The 19,635-nt window shown below is 43.4% G+C and overlaps 1 protein-coding gene across 1 annotated transcript in view; it reads left to right on the top strand.

The window, feature by feature from the left end:
• Window positions 1-19,635, top strand: part of SYT9 (synaptotagmin 9) — a 184,314-nt gene that overhangs the window by 66,635 nt on the left and 98,044 nt on the right. Inside the window, exons 2-3 of the mRNA XM_088017500.1 lie at window positions 2,159-2,510; window positions 11,495-12,041. Coding sequence (XP_087873626.1) covers window positions 2,159-2,510; window positions 11,495-12,041 — 899 coding nt within the window. The remainder of the gene's footprint in view (window positions 1-2,158; window positions 2,511-11,494; window positions 12,042-19,635) is intronic.

Genomic DNA, 19,635 nt, shown 5'->3' with positions numbered 1-19,635 from the left:
TGTGGCAGGTTGATTAACTGGGACAGAGTCTCCTCCTTTCTGCATCCCCAGATCTGCCACCTATCCTAGAAGTTTGTGCTGACAAGTTTTCCACTCTCTGTGTGAGCCGTCAGAACCCAGTGGAGCCTGTGGCCAGACCATGCCCTCTTCCTACCTCACGTTGGGGCTCCAAAGAGTTGTGATTTCTGGTGCCCTTTACTTTGCCCCCACTGACTCTCTTTCCTGCCCCCATCCCTACCCTTGCTGCTTTGCACCTGGGAGTTTTAATTTTTATTGTTTCCTTAGTGTCCCTTCATTTGCTTGTGTTCAGTGTTCAGTACTAATTGGCTTTCCTTTAAAACAGTTCCAGAAATTCCTCAATGTTACTGGTTCATGGATGGCCTGATGGAACCCATCCTTGTTTTCAACTGTTGGATAGTTTGCTGAACCCCTTGCAGCGGGAGCTGAGGAGAGAAAGGTGGCAGATTTGAGCTCACTTGCCCATGTGAAACTCCAGTGTTGTTGAGCAGAGATAGAATACTATTTCACCAAAAGGACAAAGATTGATGGGGAGGCATAGAGGAGATACATTAGATCCATCACCAGTCCTGGCAGCTGGCATTGTCTCAAGAGCAATTTTTCATGAAGAAACTGATTTATCATTTCATAAGAATGATCAAGTACCTTCAGAGTCATGTTGAAAAGCACACGGATAGTGGGGGGTCAGCTTGGCTCAGCAGGTGAGTGACTCCCAGTAGGGGCTCACATGCATGCCTCAGCAGAAATACCAGTTATCTCATGTCATGGATCGTTGGCATGCTATGGATAATTGATATTGTGAAAATTAACTTATTCCTAATTATGTCCTTCACAAGAATATGAGTCTATGAAGAAGGTATGGAATGTGTCTGTCATGTCCCCCCCCCCCCCTTGTACTATCTCCAAAACCTAGCACAGTGCCTGGCACGTAATGGACATTCAGAAAACTTTGGCTGAAGCAATGCAAATATTGATGATGGCCTGTAAAGGCAAAACCTGGGAGAATCCTTGGAGCTCCTGAGTGTAATGGGGCACAGTAGGGGCAGGTGGGAGTGTCCTTGAAAGAAAGGGGTTTACAACCACCACAGTGCCAGGAATGGGCTCCAGTTGATGCCTCAGCCTCCCTGGCTCCACTGTAGCATGGGGCAGAAGCGTGGAAGAGGTTGGACTTTGTTCTGGGAGTTAGGGGCATAGCCCCTGCGCTGGCATGGACCCTAGCGGAGGCCACACGGTCCAGGTAGCAGACGCTGTGGTTGCGTCGCCATATCCATGCACCCTCACCACTTCGGCGCATGCCTGCTGACCTCCACAGGCCAGCTGCTGCATTTATTTGAATGGGGGATTTTTTGGCCCTTGAAGCTTACTTTGCCCCTCGTGCTGCAGGTGGGAAATGCCCCTTGTGTGGGGTGACTGAGGTGTGATGCTTGCCTAGGAGGTGTCCCCTCCATCTGTGGTAACTGGCTTGGTAAAGCCCCCTTTGCTGGCTGCCTTCCCTGGACCACCTCCCTACTCCCCTGCCTGTGCTTTCTTCGCCTTCTAAATAAACCACCTGCTCTTGAATACTTGTCTCAGGGTCTGCTACTGAGGAATCCAAACTGTGATGGTTGGCGCTGGGTCCTGGGCACCTGGCCACTGGCTGGGGGGGGTATTCCTGAGGCTTCAGAGGACTTGAGCTTCATTTTGCTTAGACCCTTAAAAGTCATATCAGAAAGAGAAAGAAAGCACTCTAGTTTCTCTTGTTTAAGAAAGTTGTGGCTTAAACAGTTCCCAAGTTCTATTATACAGCTCTCTGAAATGACCGAGTAATTTTTAAGGACCGCTGAAACCACCCTGCTCACAAAACCTCAGTGCTTTGTAATTGCCGTGGCGTAGGGTCTCTGTTGACTTGGAGGGCGTTCCTGGTCTCCCTGAATATGCTCTGTCTCTTGCTAGAGCAGACTGTTCATTGTTTTGAAATATTGCCTGCATGTTCCCTTCTCTGTGCTGTGTCTGAGTCTCACTGTCCCCGTGCTGGCATCAGGTGGCCCTGTGGCCAGCTCCTGAGGGATGAAGGGATGAAAGGGTCATTCTGCCCACACTGTGCAATGGATGGGCACAGGAAGAGCCATCACACTGACCTTTGACCTTTGCTTCTTTGCAGATATCTCGGTGAGCCTGCTGACCCTTGTGGTCACTGCCTGCGGCCTCGCGCTCTTTGGGGTGTCTCTCTTCGTGTCTTGGAAACTCTGCTGGGTTCCGTGGCGAGAACGAGGCCTGCTGTCTGGTAGCAAAGACAACAATCGGGAACCTCTTAACTACACGGACACAGAGACCAATGAGCAGGAGAACAGTGAGGGCTTCCTAGACCCTCCCACCCCCTGCCCTGACTCCTCCATGAAGATCAGCCACACCTCCCCTGACATTCCCCTCTCGACCCAGGCCAGGGGCCAGGAGAACTGTGCCCATGGCATCCATGTGCAGCGCCAAGTCACAGCGCCAAGCTCGTCGGCTCGGTCAGTAACGCCCCTTTCCTTTCCGAATGCAAAGGCAGGGACCACCTCACTTCCCTCCCTTGCCAGCAGTAGCACTGATGAGCCCTGGGGCCTGTAACCTTTCACAGGTCCATTCAGTGTCAGAGATGTGAATATGGGAAAACGGGGTGCTTCCTATGCTCCAGTGAGGTTCCTTACCTCTCCTGAGCTCTCTACATAGTCTCCACTTAGTCCATAATAAGAATAGTGACATGTCAAGTTCTAAGACCTTCCTGTGCATTATTTTACTATAGTCCACAACTTTGCGTGAGATGCAAAAGTTATCATTTTCATTTCACACAAGAAGAAACTTAAGTCAAAGAGTTTAAGTAAAAAAGTCATATGTTGGTGTGCACTCAGGGTTTGAACCCTGGTTCATCTAGTACTGGCGCCTGAGCTCTTAACGGCTCTTCCCGCAGCCTTCCTAGTGCTACCGGCCTTACGCTCTGTGCTTCCGACCTAGCCGAGCTCTCACACACAGGCTGTCTTTGTAGTCCACGAAGTGGCTGGAGGTCTTTGTCCATCTTCAGCCTTTGCAAGGCCTAGAGTACCAGGCCCAGGCTCACTCTTTCAGTGGGCCGGATGCTCTGTGCTTGAAGCAGTCGAGAAATCTTATCGTGCAGTGATAAAAAGCAAGGGCTCTGGGGTCAGGTGAACTGGCTTTACTTATATGTGTGACCCTGGATCTATTACTTAGCCTCCATGTCTCCATTTCCTCTTCTGTGAGAGAGGAATAGTGAGAACAGGAACGTATGGGTGGTTTTAAGAATGAAGCAGGAACATGCACTTCATGCGCTTTGCACAGGCTGCACCTGGTAAGCGCTCCAAAGCCCGAGCTGCCGTTTTCATTTTCAGTATTGCTCTTGTCATGATCATTTTCACTGCGACTGGCTTCTCCCAAGATTCAGATGTGTTGCAGATGTGTCTTTGAGGTTAAACAGCCAATTCTGAATCACTGGATATAAAGATCCACTTTTAATAGGAGATTTCAGAAAGAGAGATAAAGGAAGCAGCTTTTTTTAAATGAAAATATTTGCTAGAGCGATAGCCAGAGGAATAACCTGTGCTGCCATTTGGAAAGTTTGGGGGCATTTTTAAAAAATCTTTCTTATTTGTTCTCTAGAAACAGAAATAAGATTTTACCCTTTTTAATGTTAATCGAGTTTATCCTAGAGACTGCACATTCCCATTAAGTGGGATGGAATATGACAGTTTATAACTTAATTTTTCCACAAACCTATTTTAGCATCATTTCCAATTCTGAATCAAAGAGCTAAACCTAAAATACTCCTCTGTGAGGAAATGGATGGTTGTTTGCCATTTGATTTAGAAGAACTCCTCAGATTTTCTCACTAGGATTTCTCTTTAAATATAGACTTAAATATAACTGGAGCTCTGTTTGATGCTGTCATGGCGTTCATGCAGTTGTGCAGACTCAGGATAAAATTCCTTCAGTACTTCAATAACCAGAATCTTTCAGATGGAGGATCCATTAAAATTGTCTCCTATTCGGTTTTACTCTGCACGTTAATTTTTCTGATCCGCGTCCCATCACCACAAGGTGATAGATAGTACTGTGCTTTCTATTAGATTATGGATCTGAGGACTCTGCCATAATTCTAATGACTTGACAGCAGTCATATCACTCTAATTATCACAATATTTATTTTAGAAAAATGTTTAAGTACTCTACACCTCAAGAAATATATTTCATTTAAAAATAAAAGCTGTGGTAAAAAAATAAAAACTGGTATCTTCACCACTGATTTATGGAAATGGGGTAGAAGGAAAAAAAGACAAAAAGGGGAAAGCAAAGGAATTATCCCTATAAAATGAACTTTACATTTAGATTTATTTTAGTTTTGGAGTCATGTAATTATCTTCTCTTATGGCCAAATCAAGTTTAATGATATCTGACCATAAGAAAACTAAACTCTTTCCAGCTGCATTTGACCTAATACTGATAGTTTGCATCATTATGCACTTAAAACATTCTTATCTAAATTACTACTGACCTAGTGTTATGGGTTATGTCTGAAAATACATACCTATGATTCATGGTCTCACCCTAATGAGTCGTGTATGGTCTTTTAATTCCTGAGGGATTATGTTATGTTATAAACAAACACAAACCCTTTTTTACTGACAAAATGGGAGAAATGAATGAAATTTCCTTCATGTTCCAAAACATTTTTAACATTATTTTTTAAGTAACATCTGTGATACAGAATTTGGGGAGCGCGGGTACTCTGTGCTGAGACGGCTCTCAACAGTCTGCTCTGCTAGTTCTTATTTCTTCCTTTTTTTTCTCATGATTTTCCTTACTTCCTCACTGCTGTCTCTTTCTTTCTTACTGCTTCCCTCCTGCAGCTGTTGTGACTTGTCCCGAGGGTCCCAGGACACCTTCTTGACCCACAGAACATAAGGCTTAGACTCCCTGTTAAGGGCATCCCTGCTGTCCCTGTGACTCATCGGCATAGCTTCTGTCACAGCATTGATGTTGGGAAGCTCACCTTCTCCTGGCCTCTTGAGCTGGAATATGTGCGGCTCCTACCAATGTCTATGGAAGGCCCTAAAGATGGCGTTGTTTTATCTCCTCGGAGGGTTTCTGGTCAGGATGACTTTCTGTTGTTTTCCCAAGATCAAGCATGTTAACATTCTGTTTCTAGTTGGCTCAGTTACTATTAGAACCCTCCAAAGTTCCTGTTCATTCTTTTCAATTTAGATGAAATCCCTTTTGTGTAATATTCTGGGAATATGGATTTTTTTTTTCAGAATGCTTCAATACCAGAACACTTTAGAGATCTCTATTCCAAATTTTAAAAAATCCCTGGATCCTCAAAATAGAAGGAACCTTGACAGGCCACCTAATGCATTTCCTGATTCACATCTCAAGATGGGACCTAGGTAACACTTTAGTTTTATAAAAATTTCAATTGCCACACTACCATCTTTTTATTAGGTCTGTTAGGGCCTGCATGTTATTGCCACAGTCTCCTTCCGTCAGCTCTCTGCCTCAACTCCAAGCAGCACTACCCCGGAGGACATGAACTCAATAGGAAGCTTTTCCTGGGAAAGCTTGTCATGTTCCAGCTACGCTAGCCTCTCTCTCAGTGCCTTCGGTACCCCTGCCTTTTCCTGCCTGGAGGCCTTCACACATGCAGTTCCCTCTGCCTGGAATGCTTTTCCTTTTCCTCTCCAGCTCCTTTGCAGCTTTAATGTCCCACCTAAAGCACCACCTCCTCAGAAAGACCTCCCCGACCACCCTGTCTGAAGTATGTGCCCTTTCCTCGACCCCTTCCCACTCTTCATTCTCTCACATGCTGCCTTGCTTGCATTTCTTCACAGGATTGAACTCTAACTCAATGATTATTTGTTTGCTTATCACCTGTACCCCCTCTCTAATCTACGAGTTCTCCGAGCTCGGAGACCACGTCTGCTTTGTTTTCTCCCTATGTATCTAACACCTAGTGCAGCCCCTGGCGTAGAGCAGACTTTTTGCCTGAATGATTGACAGAATACCTTCATCAGTATCCAGCCACTTGTGCTCTGCTGATGAGAATGGCAAAAGGCCAGAAGTGTAAACTGAGGAAGGGCCTATATGGGATGAAACTGGTGGAAGGCCTTTTGTCCAAGCACTTACCTTCATTCAGAGCCTTATACGTAGACTTTTGGCCTTACATCTGAACTAAGCAATCCCTAGAGTCACAGAAATATTCTGACAGAGTTGAAAGAAGATGACAATCATTGCATTTTTAGATTCCGGTCCCATTGCTGGCCACAACTTTAGTAAGTGGTATGCTGGTATTAAATATTGTAATTACTCTAAGAGTAGCATGATTCTATTAAGCTGTGTGTGTGTGTGTGTGTGTGTGTGTGTGTGTGTTGAAAACATTGGTTAGATGTAAACATTTAAACACAACAGTTTTTTTAATTACTCTTAGATATCTCTTCAGGTTTTAATAAACTGATGGCTTCAAAAATGGAAGCTGCTTAGACCTCTCTCAATTCCTGTGAGATTCTGACACTAGATGTAAATGTGCATTTTCTCTACTGGGATTTAATTATTGGAAACTGTTATGTCCTTTGCATTTATATATTTACTCTAGACAGTTGTATTAAACATCTGCTATGTGCAAAGTTCTATATCATGTGCTGGTAATAAAGAGATAAAAAAAAAATACAGCCCTAACCTCAAAAGGTCCACAGCCTAGTTGGGGAAATAGACGAGAAGAGCACCAGTTACACACATTGAAGTGCTCAAATTGCTCTCTAGATGAATCTGGCAGGAATGTCTAAGATGCTTGGAACAGTGTGAAGGCTGGCTATAGGGGCTGATTCAGGCCTGTGATGATAGGCCTGAACTCAGTTGGAAGCAATGGAAGTGGAAAGAGGCATGAGTTGTGAGCTACTTTTGAGAAGGTGTTGGTGGACATAAGCTCATCTTAGAAATAGGGAATAAAATATTGGAAGTGACACCAAGATTTCAAACTTGTTTAACTTGGGTGGAAGGTGTGGGAAGAAGCAGGTCATGCATCAGAGTTTCCGACTCCACTTGACCACACACCTCCACTGGCAAAGGTGTGATGCTTACATCTTTCTTATATCATTCATTCTGGAAGCCTCTGAATCCTGTGCTGAGAAAGATCCCCATTTCCTTCTGCCCTGTAGTCAGTTCACTGCATCTGCCCCTGTCTGAGACTTTCCTCTTCTGTGTCTGTCTGTGGCTCAGGACAACCCAACTCTCTCCTCTCTATCACCCAGAGAGTTTCCAAGAAGGGAAACAATCCTATCCCCATTGTTTCCAAACTTCCTTGTCTTGACTTGAACCTCGTAAAGAAACCCGTGTGGTTCTGAAATCACAGTTTGCTTCTCTCTTTCCTCTCCTTGAACCCCGAAGCTCTGTCGACACCGGTGCCCCAGAACCAGGGAAAGGATAGGCCAAGTGTCACCTCTGAGATGGGGTCACTGAAGTGATGGCGGGTTGCCTGGAATTGCATGGGAGACCCAGAGGTGGAAGGGATGGTGGCAATGATGGGCGTTGGCTCTCCCACAGAACCTGGATGGAAGATGCAGGCGCATGTGAGAAGGCTGTGGAGGCAGAAAAGTTGAAGATCCTATCCTGCTGGAGGACTGGGAGCCAAGATGGAAACTTCCTTAATTTCCCTATTGAGGTCTATAGCATCAATTTGGAGGCTGATAATATGAGGCCAAGTTAAGTAGCCAGGCTTGGGGAGAGTACCGTTTCCTCCATGACCATTCCCCAAGCCAGCGGCCTCTGTCTCTGCCTGTGTGGCTCCTTAACGTCTGGTCAGTTCTTCTCCTCTTCTGACCTGCTGTGTAGTTAGCATTTGACTATTTTATCACCGCCCTGGCCAGCCAACTCCTTGCAGGCAGTGACTAGGCTTTGCCTCTTTGTGCCTTCCACCCTACCTGACCCCTTGCTTTTGCACATTTGTATTTGGTGAATTGTGGTATTGTCCTCTTTCTTAAAATCCAGTGGAAGTAGTTGGCTTTTTGGGTCATGGTTCAGGGACCAAGACTTTGGGGACTCGAAGTGGGACCCTGGAACTGGTTAATTCAAATTTGAGGAAAGGAGAGGAGGAAAAGCTTTTTGCACCTGGGCTCCTGCCTCTGCTGACCTGAGGCTGCGACTCGGCAAGGCTCAGATTCCTTTCAGGCATTAAAGTGTTTTTGAATTTGTTGTGGGAAATCTGCTTTACAGATTTTTGTTAATCATCTTTGAAATTAGGCAACCACCAATCTTCCAACTCAGATCTGGGCCAGCCACATCCAGTCTTTCAGCTCAGCTCCACAAGAGGAAAATGTCCTCCGCCTGCACTGAGGGAGGATGGGAGGTGGGTAAAGCTGAGGATCTCAACCCCAGTGTCTGGCTTCTCTAAGACAGCGTCAGAGGACCCCATCTCTCGGCTTTCTTTCCGCCCCCAGTCTTCGGAAACTATTCCTTCTCCTTCCTTTCATTGCCCACATTAAGTCCCGAGAACACCAAATTCAGGACTCCCCAGACCTGCTCAGAGGACTGCCTGCTTCAGACACAGATCCCTCCTTGTCACGCTCACTCTGTGACCTTAAAATTCCAGACCTTTGCCCTGGGGGCCTCTAGTTTACTGGAGTCAAGGGCCACCTCCATGGACCATTTTAGAACTATCTCGCCTGGGCTGGCAGGAGCCAGATCAAAACATTCTGTTCCATACCTATCTTCTCTCTTGCTTCGGACTTGCTTTTCCTTCCCACCTCCATGTGAGCAGCCTATGAGAGCGATGGGGTATTGATTTTCCATTTCCTCTCCTTTGTCTTCTTCTCAGCCTGGGGGCAGCCCTTCTTGCTCATGTCTCAGCCCGGAGAGCTGCAGAGGTTAGGTAGGGAGGTCGCGAATTACCTTGGCTCCCTGACTGCTCTGAGCTCCTCTAGTCTGCTCACCCACCCCCCAACTCCAGTAATCCATGATTTGCTCCTGAAAGGAAATTGAAAGTGATTGAAAGAGACCCCAGGGAGCGAGAACTGTTAGGGCCTGTTACAGTCGGCTGTCTGCTTTAAGCCACCGCCTTAGAGTGGGATTCAACTTTTTTCCAAATAGTAAGTGGGATTCTGAATGGAGGCAGAAGTGTTGGGAAGGAAACTAGTGATGGAAAACATTTCGGTGGATAATAGTGTTCCTATCCGTGCTTGATTTTTAAAAAGAATCTTCAGCTCTACTGGAATTTTGAATGGAGGCCTCCTATGCAGTTAGGGTCTTGTTTTGGTCTTTGAAGTAAGATCTCTTCGTGATGCCCTGCCCAGTCGGCTCCCTTGGTCCCCTGGCAAGCCGTTGTGGTTAGGAGGAGCAGAATACATGGGACTTATTTCTGTTCAGATTTCCTCTCTAAGAAGATGTACAAGTGAAATGGAATATGTTCCATTGCAAGCAGGCAGATTCATGTGTTTTAAATTTAAATTTAAATTTACATGGCAGGCCTAGTCCTACAGATAGGGTTAAGACAAAATATTGCTGTGAGGAGTCTAAAGCCAGTATTCAGAAAACCCAAAGGTAAGTTGTTACACACAGAGTCCACTCGGCAACCACCTTGGGAGAGAAGTGGTAGCCGAGTGGCAGGCTCTGGGTCTAGTGCAGACATAGGACAGGTGTTCCATCAGACATTGGTCCAAAGAAAGTGCGTCTTGTGGCCTTGAGGAAGCACTTTTACTATTTAAACAGCATCACTAAACAGTTCCGGAATGGCCTATTGTAGGCAGGAATTGACACTAGACCCAGGCATGGCCCTTGTTTGAATCTAGCCTGGAGGGAAAAATCAATAGCAGAGGCCAGAACAGATCGCAGCCCCTTATGGCCTCTGCATAGGCCTGGATGCTGGCTGCTCCCTGCCAATCCCTTCTGCCCAGGGACCCCAGGAGAGTGAGACTGGAGCTCTGTTCCAGCACGGCAAAGGGTCAGTGTCTGGACAAGCGAATGGCAGAGCTGTACTAACACAGGGAGCGGGTTTGAGGTGTTTAACAGCATCCCCTGCTCTCTCCGCCCCTTCCCGAAAAGTCATAAAATGCAGAGACGACTTAACGATGGTGGATTTCTTTGTAAGAAATTAAAATCTGACAACAGAGACTTTGAGACTGCACGGTTTTTGCACAAATGGGAATGCGTGTGCCCTGGGTGTATCCGCTTGCGGTGGGCTGTGTTGGCTGTGACAGGTGCACCTGACAGCTCTGTGGTGGTGTTCCTGTTGTACCGGGTGGGTGATGAGTGGCCAGGAACGTATTTGAGGATGAAGAGGATTGTTCAATATCACAGCATCTATATCACAAGGGAGAATAATTGCAGACATGTTTGGGGGGGGTCTGTTAATCCTATTTGACACCTTTGTTTCATAAAGTAGTCTCAAGAAAGGAAAAGAAGACAAAGTCAAATGTTTACTCTGCCTCTCCAGCTATTTATCAACCCCCTCAGAGACAGCCTGGTTGTTCCCTTTCACCTACTGGTGGAGAGCAGCTACTTTAATTAGGGTTCTTGAGAGATAACAGAAAATACAATACAATGACTCTGAACTCTGGGCTGAAAACAAACACAAATAACATTAAAAACAACCTTGCATGTAATGACTACTTCTCTCAGTTCATGAGGACTCACACAGATAAGGCAGGTTTCAAAGAGAATTCCAGGGAAACCACTAACCCAAACCAATAAGCTTATAGGGTGAAGAGTAGATTCTGCCAGCAAATATTTAATTTGCAAATATCAGTATTCAACCTTCTCTGAATCCCTGTACACATTTATAGCAGCTTACCTTTAATTTTTATACTCTTAGTGTTTATCACAGAAATAAAGCCCTTCCCCCTGATCACATGGTATGACGGAAACACTGTCATGGAGCCGCCATTTGCACGTCAGAGCCAGCAGTCCACTGGAAGCAGACGCATCCTGTCACACACATTCTCATGAGAGCAAAAGCTGTGTTCTTATGATGAAATGCTTTGATTTGAACCAGCAAGTTCTTACTTATTAATAAAGTTATAAGCCGGTGACAGGAAATTCTATGTGATTTAGAGACAGATGCATTCTCCCTAAGACAACACGTAGCTAACTGTTTCAATTTCAGGATGACATTATATGTAAAGGTGAACAATTTTATTTTTAAAGCAGTTTGTACAAACCTTTACCTTCTGCCAGCTGAAAAAGCTTCTTTAATGGCGTATTAGTTTTGAAAGTGCATTAAACCTTTAAAGCTCCAAGGTCACGTGTTGTAGGTTCATTTCCTGATGGTCTCAGTTTTGAGCTTCAAGCCTTGGAGAGCAGCTTACTCACATTGATGAGCATTTTGAATTTAGGCCAAAAAAAAAAAAACAATAGCCCACAGATCTAAGCTTTTAACAGTACCTACATCCTGGGCACAAGTTTCTGAAAGACCCATGGCCAATGAGGTTGTAACTTTGTTCTCTCTTGCTCTTCACTCAAGGCATAATTCAATCCGAAGACAACTCAACCTGTCAAACCCGGACTTCAATATCCAGCAGCTTCAAAAACAGGAACAGTTGACTGGAATTGGTCGAATTAAACCAGAGTTATATAAGCAGCGGTCACTGGATACTGATGATGGGACAAGGGGTAATAGCAAAGCCTGTGGGAAACTGAATTTCATTTTAAAATATGACTGTGACTTAGAGCAGCTCATAGTGAAGATTCACAAAGCTGTCAATTTGCCTGCCAAGGACTTTTCTGGGACTTCAGATCCTTATGTCAAGATCTATTTGCTTCCTGATCGGAAAACCAAACACCAGACTAAAGTTCACAGAAAGACCCTGAACCCTGTGTTTGATGAAGTGTTTTTGTTTCCAGTACCCTACAATGACCTTGCGGCCCGGAAGCTTCACTTCTCTGTGTATGACTTTGACAGGTTCTCTCGCCATGACCTAATTGGCCAAGTGGTGGTGGATCACTTCTTAGACTTGGCTGATTTCCCCAGGGAGTGCATCCTTTGGAAGGATATCGAGTATGTCACCAACGTAAGTCCAGCATTTCTCCATTCTGGGGGCGGCTTCTCAGTCCACATGTAAACAGATTACTTACACCTTATTTTATTGCAGGGACGAAGTATAAAATTCACGTCAGTGTCCGGATAGCTTTTGTTTCAGAACCTTCTTGTATCTTCCCAGAAACAGGTCTTTAACAATATTCACTTTAAAAGTTCCCAGAATTATTTATGAAAACAATATGAAAGCATAACATTCTCTCTTTTCTGCTTTCTAATTCTTAGCTCTTCCCTAATTGGCAGGAGATATTATCTGCCCTCCTTACCACATTTTCTGTAGAGCTTTCTTAGGTTATTTGTGCTAAATGGATCCTGGCATCCTATTAACTGTAATCTGCAGCTACGAGACCATTGCCGGACTCTCTGAGAGCATTAAGTCCTTGACCATGTCCCCAGGTCAGCTCAGCTGCATTTCCCATGATCAGCTCTTCCTCTTTAATCCCAGAAGTGAGAATGGTTGCGAAGAGTTGGCACCACATTTTTAAGCAAAGAATCAAAGTGACAAGGAGTCCAGTTTGAAAAGATCTGCAGATATTGGCAGCGCTAATCTATGGAAGGTCACATCCAATTTAGAGCTCAGGAGAGAGGGCGGAAGTGCTATGTAGTGACACCAGTGCACATGTTTACATTTTAAATGAGATTGCAGTGGTGATATTATTTCTCCATTTCCGTCCTTTGCCCCGTCCTGCAGATGTGTACTGGTACTCCTGAAAGAGAAGGAAAATGGACTCTCTTAGGTAATGCTGATACTTTAAAGCCACTTGTTTCTTTCCTCCGTCCAGATTCCTGCAGGCAGCTCTGCTCACACGTCTCCTAGAATACAAGCCCTTCTGAGGCCAGCATAATTTTCATTCTCTGCCTTGGCATCCAAAGGCACCAAGCACCATAATCCTTCCTCAGCTCAAATGATGACCCAGCTTGAGTTTGGAGTCCCTCAAGGGAAAGGCTCTCATTCTGTTCAGGAAGAGAACACACAAAATCTCTGCCCCATGACCAAATCCCCACACTAGTACTTTCTCACTCTTGGCCACCTTTGTGAACTGGGGACTCACCAGCACTTTGGGTGTTCCAAGAGGCACCTTCTCTTCATGTGCCACGAGATACCGGTGCCAGGTGTGTCCTGCTATTCCCATAAGCAAAGTGTAGCATGGAGTTTGGCTGGCCTGTATCATAACGATGAGGAAAGGAAAGAAAGAACTGGAGAAGGTGCGGGAACAGCAGTTGATGAAACTAAGCTGATTTGGGAGATTGGAGAAGGAACAGATCTCTTCAATCTTGAAAAGGTTGATATCTGTAAATCCAAAAATGGATGCTGGGGGAAGTAAAGACTATATCCCAAATCCCAATTGCCAAAATCAGGAGGTAGCAAAATGGACAGGCTGCTTACACTAAGATACGAAGGGGTCAAGAAGGAACTCTTTTATTGGAGCATTTACCGAGTCCCCCGGGGAGTGAGTGGAGATACTGCTGGCCCACAGGGATGCTCCTTGGCAGGGGTTGGTCACACAATCTGGGGTGATACCCGTTTATATTTTTTAACAAACGGATTCCACAAAGTAGCTGGAATGATTATCAGAAAGCTCCACAGAGATCCTGCTGTGAGTGGACTTCTAGAGACTTCATGGGCAGAGCAACACTGAGTACGCAGGAGCTGATAAAAATCTGGATAAGGCTGGTCCCTGGTGGAAACATCTAGAACAGTTTCTCATGGGATGAGAGTATAGAATGGCAGCCTGCAGAGACCTCCTGGCCCTCAGATCACTGCCATTTTAGCACTCCCCAGGGAGTAAGAGTGCCTGTGTCTATTGTTGGAGAATCCTGGATTTCCACCGAGTTGAGGAGACTGTAAAATTGTTTATGAAGGAGGAAAACTGATATGGCTAGAGGCTTCAAAACTCTCAGCTCTTTCCTCAGGCCAATAACAAATATCCCGAGCATTGATCTAGGCCTTTGGATGACCAGCAGGAGAGGTTTTGAGAATGGAATTACAGATTATTTCATAATCTGCCATATAGTTGTTTTTTATTAAAGTATAGTTGACATACAGTATTACATTAGTTTCAGGTGTACTGCCATGTAGTTTTTAAAATTCCATTTTCAAAATTATTATTTGAGGCTGTTTTGATTGTGACTTTGTGTAGAGACTGAGCATGAAGGTCTGAGGCTTGCCAAGTTTCTGGTTTTGTAATATAGCATGTATGGGGCTCCTGGGTAGCATAGTGCGTTAAGCATCTGACTCTTGGTTTCAGCTCAGGTCGTGGTCTCAGGAATGTGAGATCGAGTCCTGCTTCAGGCTTCGTGCTCAATGCAGAGTCTGCTTTGGATTCTCTCTCCCTTTTTCTTTGCCCCTCTCACTCATACTCTCTCTCTCTCTAAAGTAAATAAATAAATCTTTATAATATAGTGTGTATATAGAGTACACATATAGATTAATGAGGGAATAATTAAATGAACAGGCATGAACCCACTGTTCATCTGAAGAATAGAACAGAACCAGTACTTTTGCTGACCCTTGGGTTGTCTTCCCTCCTCCCATTCCCTCTCAGTCCCTTCCTGCCAAGTGGAAAAACACTATCCTGAATTTTATTTATATTGTGACATATTTGTAAGACAATATATTGTTTAGTTTTGTCTGCTTCTGCTTTTCACAGCTCTTCTTTGACTTCTTTTTTTCAGCCTACTTTGATTATAACATTTAACAAAAGAAATCAATGGATCTCTTCATCTATTTTCATTGCTGTATAATATTCCGTTGCGTTATAGATGATGAATTGCCTTTCTTATATTGATGATATTTAGGTGGTTATTTGTTTTTAACAATTCTGAATAATACTCTAGAGAACATGTTTGTGCACATCTCCTAGTTCACATATGCAATAATTCCTCTAGGGTATATCCCTGATACGGGTACGATGCACACATGTTCAACTTTTCTAGGCCTCACAGACTTCCTTTCCACAGTGATTGTCCAGATTGATCCTCCCACTGGTGAGGTAGGACAGTTCCTCATGCTCCACATTCTCACCAACTCTTAAAATTGCCACACTGTTTAATATGTGTGCATGTACATGCCTGTGACATGGTAAGTAATTTGTATTTCCTTGGTTGTGAAGGTTGACCATCTTCGGGTATGCTTATTGGTCATCCATATTTCCTTACTTGCACAATGCTGGTTCAGCACTTTTTCCTCTTGTTTTCTATTCCTTATTGATTCACATATGTTCTTTGTATAGGCTGGATGCAAATCCTTTGTTGGCGATGTGTATTAACAAACATCATCTCTCAATTTATGACTGTCTTTGTCCTCACTTGATGATACATTTTTGATTAATAGAGGTTCTTGTGTTTAATGTAGTAAAACATAACAGTGTTTTACTTCACAACTTAGCGCTTTTGTGTCTTTAAGAAATCCTTCCTTACCCTATGTCATAAAGATATTTCTCCTATATTTTCCTTTAGAAGTTTTAAAGTTTTGACTTTCCTTTTTTTTTCTCATCTTTGCACATTTTTAATTTGAGTTTTTGACTTACTCTTTTTTTTATGTTATGATAATCACCATACATTACATCATTAGTTTTTGATGTAGTGTTCCATGATTCATTGTTTGCGTGTAACACCCAGTGCTCCCTGCAGCATGTGCCCTCTTTAATACCCATCACCAGGCTAACCCATCCTCCCACCCCCTCCCCTCTAGAACCCTCAGTTTGTTTCTCAGAGTCCATCGTCTCTCATGGTTTGTCTCCCCCTCTGATTCTCCCCCCTTCGTTTTCCCCTTCGTTTTCCCCTTCCTGCTATCTTCTTTTTTTTTTTTTTAACATATAATATGTCATTTGTTTCAGAGGTACTGGTCTGTGATTCAACAGTCTTACACAATTCATAGCGCTCACCATAGCACATACCCTCCCCAGTGTCTATCACTGAGCCACCCCATGCCTCCCACCCCCCACCACTCCAGCAACCCTCAGTTTGTGTCCTGGGATTAAGAATTCCTCATATCAAGAGCGTATGATACATGTCTTTCTCTGATTGACTTATTTCGCTCAGCATAATACCCTCCAGTTCCATCCACATCATTGCAAATGGCAAGATCTCATTCCTTTTGATGGCTGCATAATATTCCATTCTATATATATAAACCACATCTTCTTTATCCATTCACCTGTCGATGGACATCTTGGCTCTTTCCACACTTTGGCTATTGTGGACATTGCTGCTATAAACATCAGGGTGCATGTACCCCTATGGATCCCTACATTTGTATCTTTGGGGTAAATACCCAGGAGTGCAATTGCTGGGTCACAGGGTAGCTCTATTTTCAACTTTTTGAGGAACCTCCATACTATTTTCCAGAGTGGCTGCACCAGCTTGCATTCCCACCAACAGTGTAGGAGGGTTCCCCTTTCTCCGCATCCCCGCCAACATCTGTTGTTTCCTGACTTGTTAATTTTAACGATTCTGACTGGTATGAGGTGGTATCTCATTGAGGTTTTGATTTGGATTTCCTGATGCCGAGCAATGTTGAGCACTTTTTCATGTGTCTGTTGGCCATTTGGATGTCTTCTTTGCAAAAATGTCTGTTCATGTCTTCTGCCCATTTCTTGATTGGATTATTTGTTCTTTGGGTGTTGAGTTTAATAAGTTCTTACAGATTTTGGATACTAGCCCTTTATCTGATATGTCATTTGCAAATATCTTCTCCCATTCTGTCAGTTGTCTTTTGCTTTTGTCGACTGTTTCTTTTGCTGTGCAAAAGCTTTTTATTTTGATGAAATCCCAATAGTTCATTTTTGCCCTTGCTTCCCTTGCCCTTGGCGATGTTTCTAGGAAGAAGTTGCTGTGGCTGAGGTCGAAGAGGTTGCTGCCTGTGTTCTCCTTTAGGATTTTGATGGACTCCTGTCTCACATTGAGGTCTTTCAACCATTTTGAGTCTCTTTTTGTGTGTGCTGTAAGGAAATGGTCCAGTTTCATTCTTCTGCATGTGACATCCAATTTTCCCAACACCGTTTGTTGAAGAGACTTTTTTCCCTTGGACATTCTTTCCTGCTTTGTCGAAGATGAGTTGACCATAGAGTTGTGGGTCCATTTCTGGGCTCTCTGTTCTGTTCCATTGATCTATGTGTCTGTTTTTGTGCCAGTACCATACTGTCTTGATGATTACAGCTTTGTATTAGAGCTTGAAGTCCGGAATTGTGATGCTACCAGCTTTGCTTTTCTTTATCAACATTCCTCTGGCTATTCGGGGTCTTTTCTGGTTGCATACAAATTTTAGGATTATTTATTCTTTGAAAAAAGTTGATGGTATTTTGAGAGGGATTGCATTGAATGTGTAGATTGCTCTAGGTAGCATTGACATCTTCACAGTATTTGTTCTTCCAACCCATGAGCATGGAACGTTTTTCCATTTCTTTGTGTCTTCCTCAATTTCTTTCATGAGTATTTTATAGTTTTCTGAGTACAGATCCTTTGCCTCTTCGGTTCAGTTTATTCCTAGGTATCTTATGGTTTTGGGTGCAATTGTAAATGGGATCGACTCCTTAATTTCTCTTTCTTCTGTCTTGTTGTTGGTGTATAGGAATGCCACTGATTTCTGTGCATTGATTTTATATCCTGCCACTTTACTGAATTCCTGGATGAGTTCTAGCAGTTTTGGGGTGGAGTCTTTTGGGTTTTCCACATACAGTATCATATCATCTGCAAAGAGTGAGAGTTTGACTTCTTCTTTGCCTATTTGGATGCCTTTGATTTCTTTTTGTTGTCTGATTGCTGTGGCTAGGACTTCTAATACTATGTTGAACAGCAGTGGTGATAGTGGACATCCCTGCCGTGTTCCTGACCTCAGGGGGAAAGCTCTCAGTTTTTCCCCATTGAGAATGATATTTGCTGTGGAGTTTTCATAGATGGCTTTTATGATATTGAGGAATGTACCCTCTATCCCTATACCTGAAGAGTTTTGGTCAAGAAAGGATGCTGTACTTTGTCAAATGCTTTTTCTGCATCTATTGAGAGGATCATATGGTTCTTGTTCTTTCTTTTATTAATGGATTGTATCACATTGATTGATTTGCAGATGTTGAACCAACCTTGCAGCCCAGGGATAAATCCCACTTGGTCGTGGTGAATAATCCTTTTAATGTACTGTTGGATCCTACTGGCTAGTATTTTGTGATAATTTTTGCATCCACGTTCATCAAGGATATTGTAATTCTCCTTTTTGATGGGGTCTTTGTCTGGTTTTGAGATCAAGGTAATGGTGGCCTCAAGTGTGTTTGGAAGTTTTCCTTCCATTTCTATTTTTTGGAACAGTTTCAGAAGGATAGGTATTAATTCTTCTTTAAATGTTTGGTAGAATTCCCCTGGGAAGCCACCTGGCCCTGGGCTTTTGTTTATTGGGAGATTTTTGATGACTGCTTCAATTTCCTTAGTGGTTATAGGCCTGTTCAGGTTTTCTATTTCTTCCTGGTTTAGTTTTGGTAGTTTATACATCTCTAGGAATGCATCCATTTCTTCCAGATTATCTAATTTGCTGGCATAGAGTTACTCATAATATGTTCTTATAATTGTTTGTATTTCTTTGGTGTTGGTTGTGATCTCTCCTCTTTCTTTCATGATTTTGTTGATTTGGGTCATTTCTCTTTTCTTTTTGATAAGTCTGGCCAGGGGTTTACCAATCTTGTTAATTCTTTCAAAGAACCAGCTCCTAGTTTCGTTGATCTGTTCTAGTGTTCTTTTGGTTTCTATTTCATTGATTTCTGCTCTGATCTTGATTATTTCTCTTCTCCTGCTGGGTTTAGGCTTTATTTGCTGTTCTTTCTCCAGCTCCTTTAGGTGTAGGGTTAGGTTGTGTATTTGAGACCTTTCTTGTTTCTTGAGAAAGGCTTGTATTGCTATATACTTTCCTCTTAGGACTGCCTTTGCTGTATCCCAAAGATTTTGAACAGTTGTGTTTTCAATTTCATTGGTTTCCATGAAATTTTTTAATTCTTCTTTAATTTCCTGGTTGACCCATTCCTTCTTTAGTAGGATTCTTTTTAGCCTCCATGTATTTGAGTTCTTTCTGACTTTCCTCTTGTGATTGAGTTCTAGTTTCAAAGCATTGTGGTCTGAAAATATGCAGGGAATGATCCCAATCTTTTGGTACCGGTTGAGACCTGATTTGTGACCTAGGATGTGATGTATTCTGGAGAATGTTCCATGGGCACTAGAGAAGAATGTGTATTCTGTTGCTTTGTGATGGAATATTTTGAACATATCTGTGAAGTCGATTTGGTCCAGTGTGTTGCTCAAAGTCTTTATTTCCTTGTTGATCTTTTGCTTAGATGATCTGTCCATTTCAGTGAGGGGGGTGTTAAAGTCCCCCACTATTATTGTATTGTTGTCAATGTGTTTCTTCGCTTTTGTTATTAATTGCCTTATATAATTGGCTGCTCCCATGGTAGGGGCATAGATATTTACAATTCTTAGATCTTCTTGTTGGATAAACCCTTTAAGTAGGATATAGTGTCCTTCCTCATCTCTTATTACAGTCTTTGTTTTAAAATCTAATTTGTCTGATATAAGGAATGCCACCC

This window comes from Eumetopias jubatus, unplaced genomic scaffold (assembly GCF_037043125.1).
Source record: "Eumetopias jubatus isolate StellerSeaLion01/CBP00866 unplaced genomic scaffold, mEumJub1_p1.0 scaffold_13, whole genome shotgun sequence".
NCBI lineage: Eukaryota > Metazoa > Chordata > Mammalia > Carnivora > Otariidae > Eumetopias > Eumetopias jubatus.
This window is presented reverse-complemented; position numbering and strand designations above follow the sequence as displayed.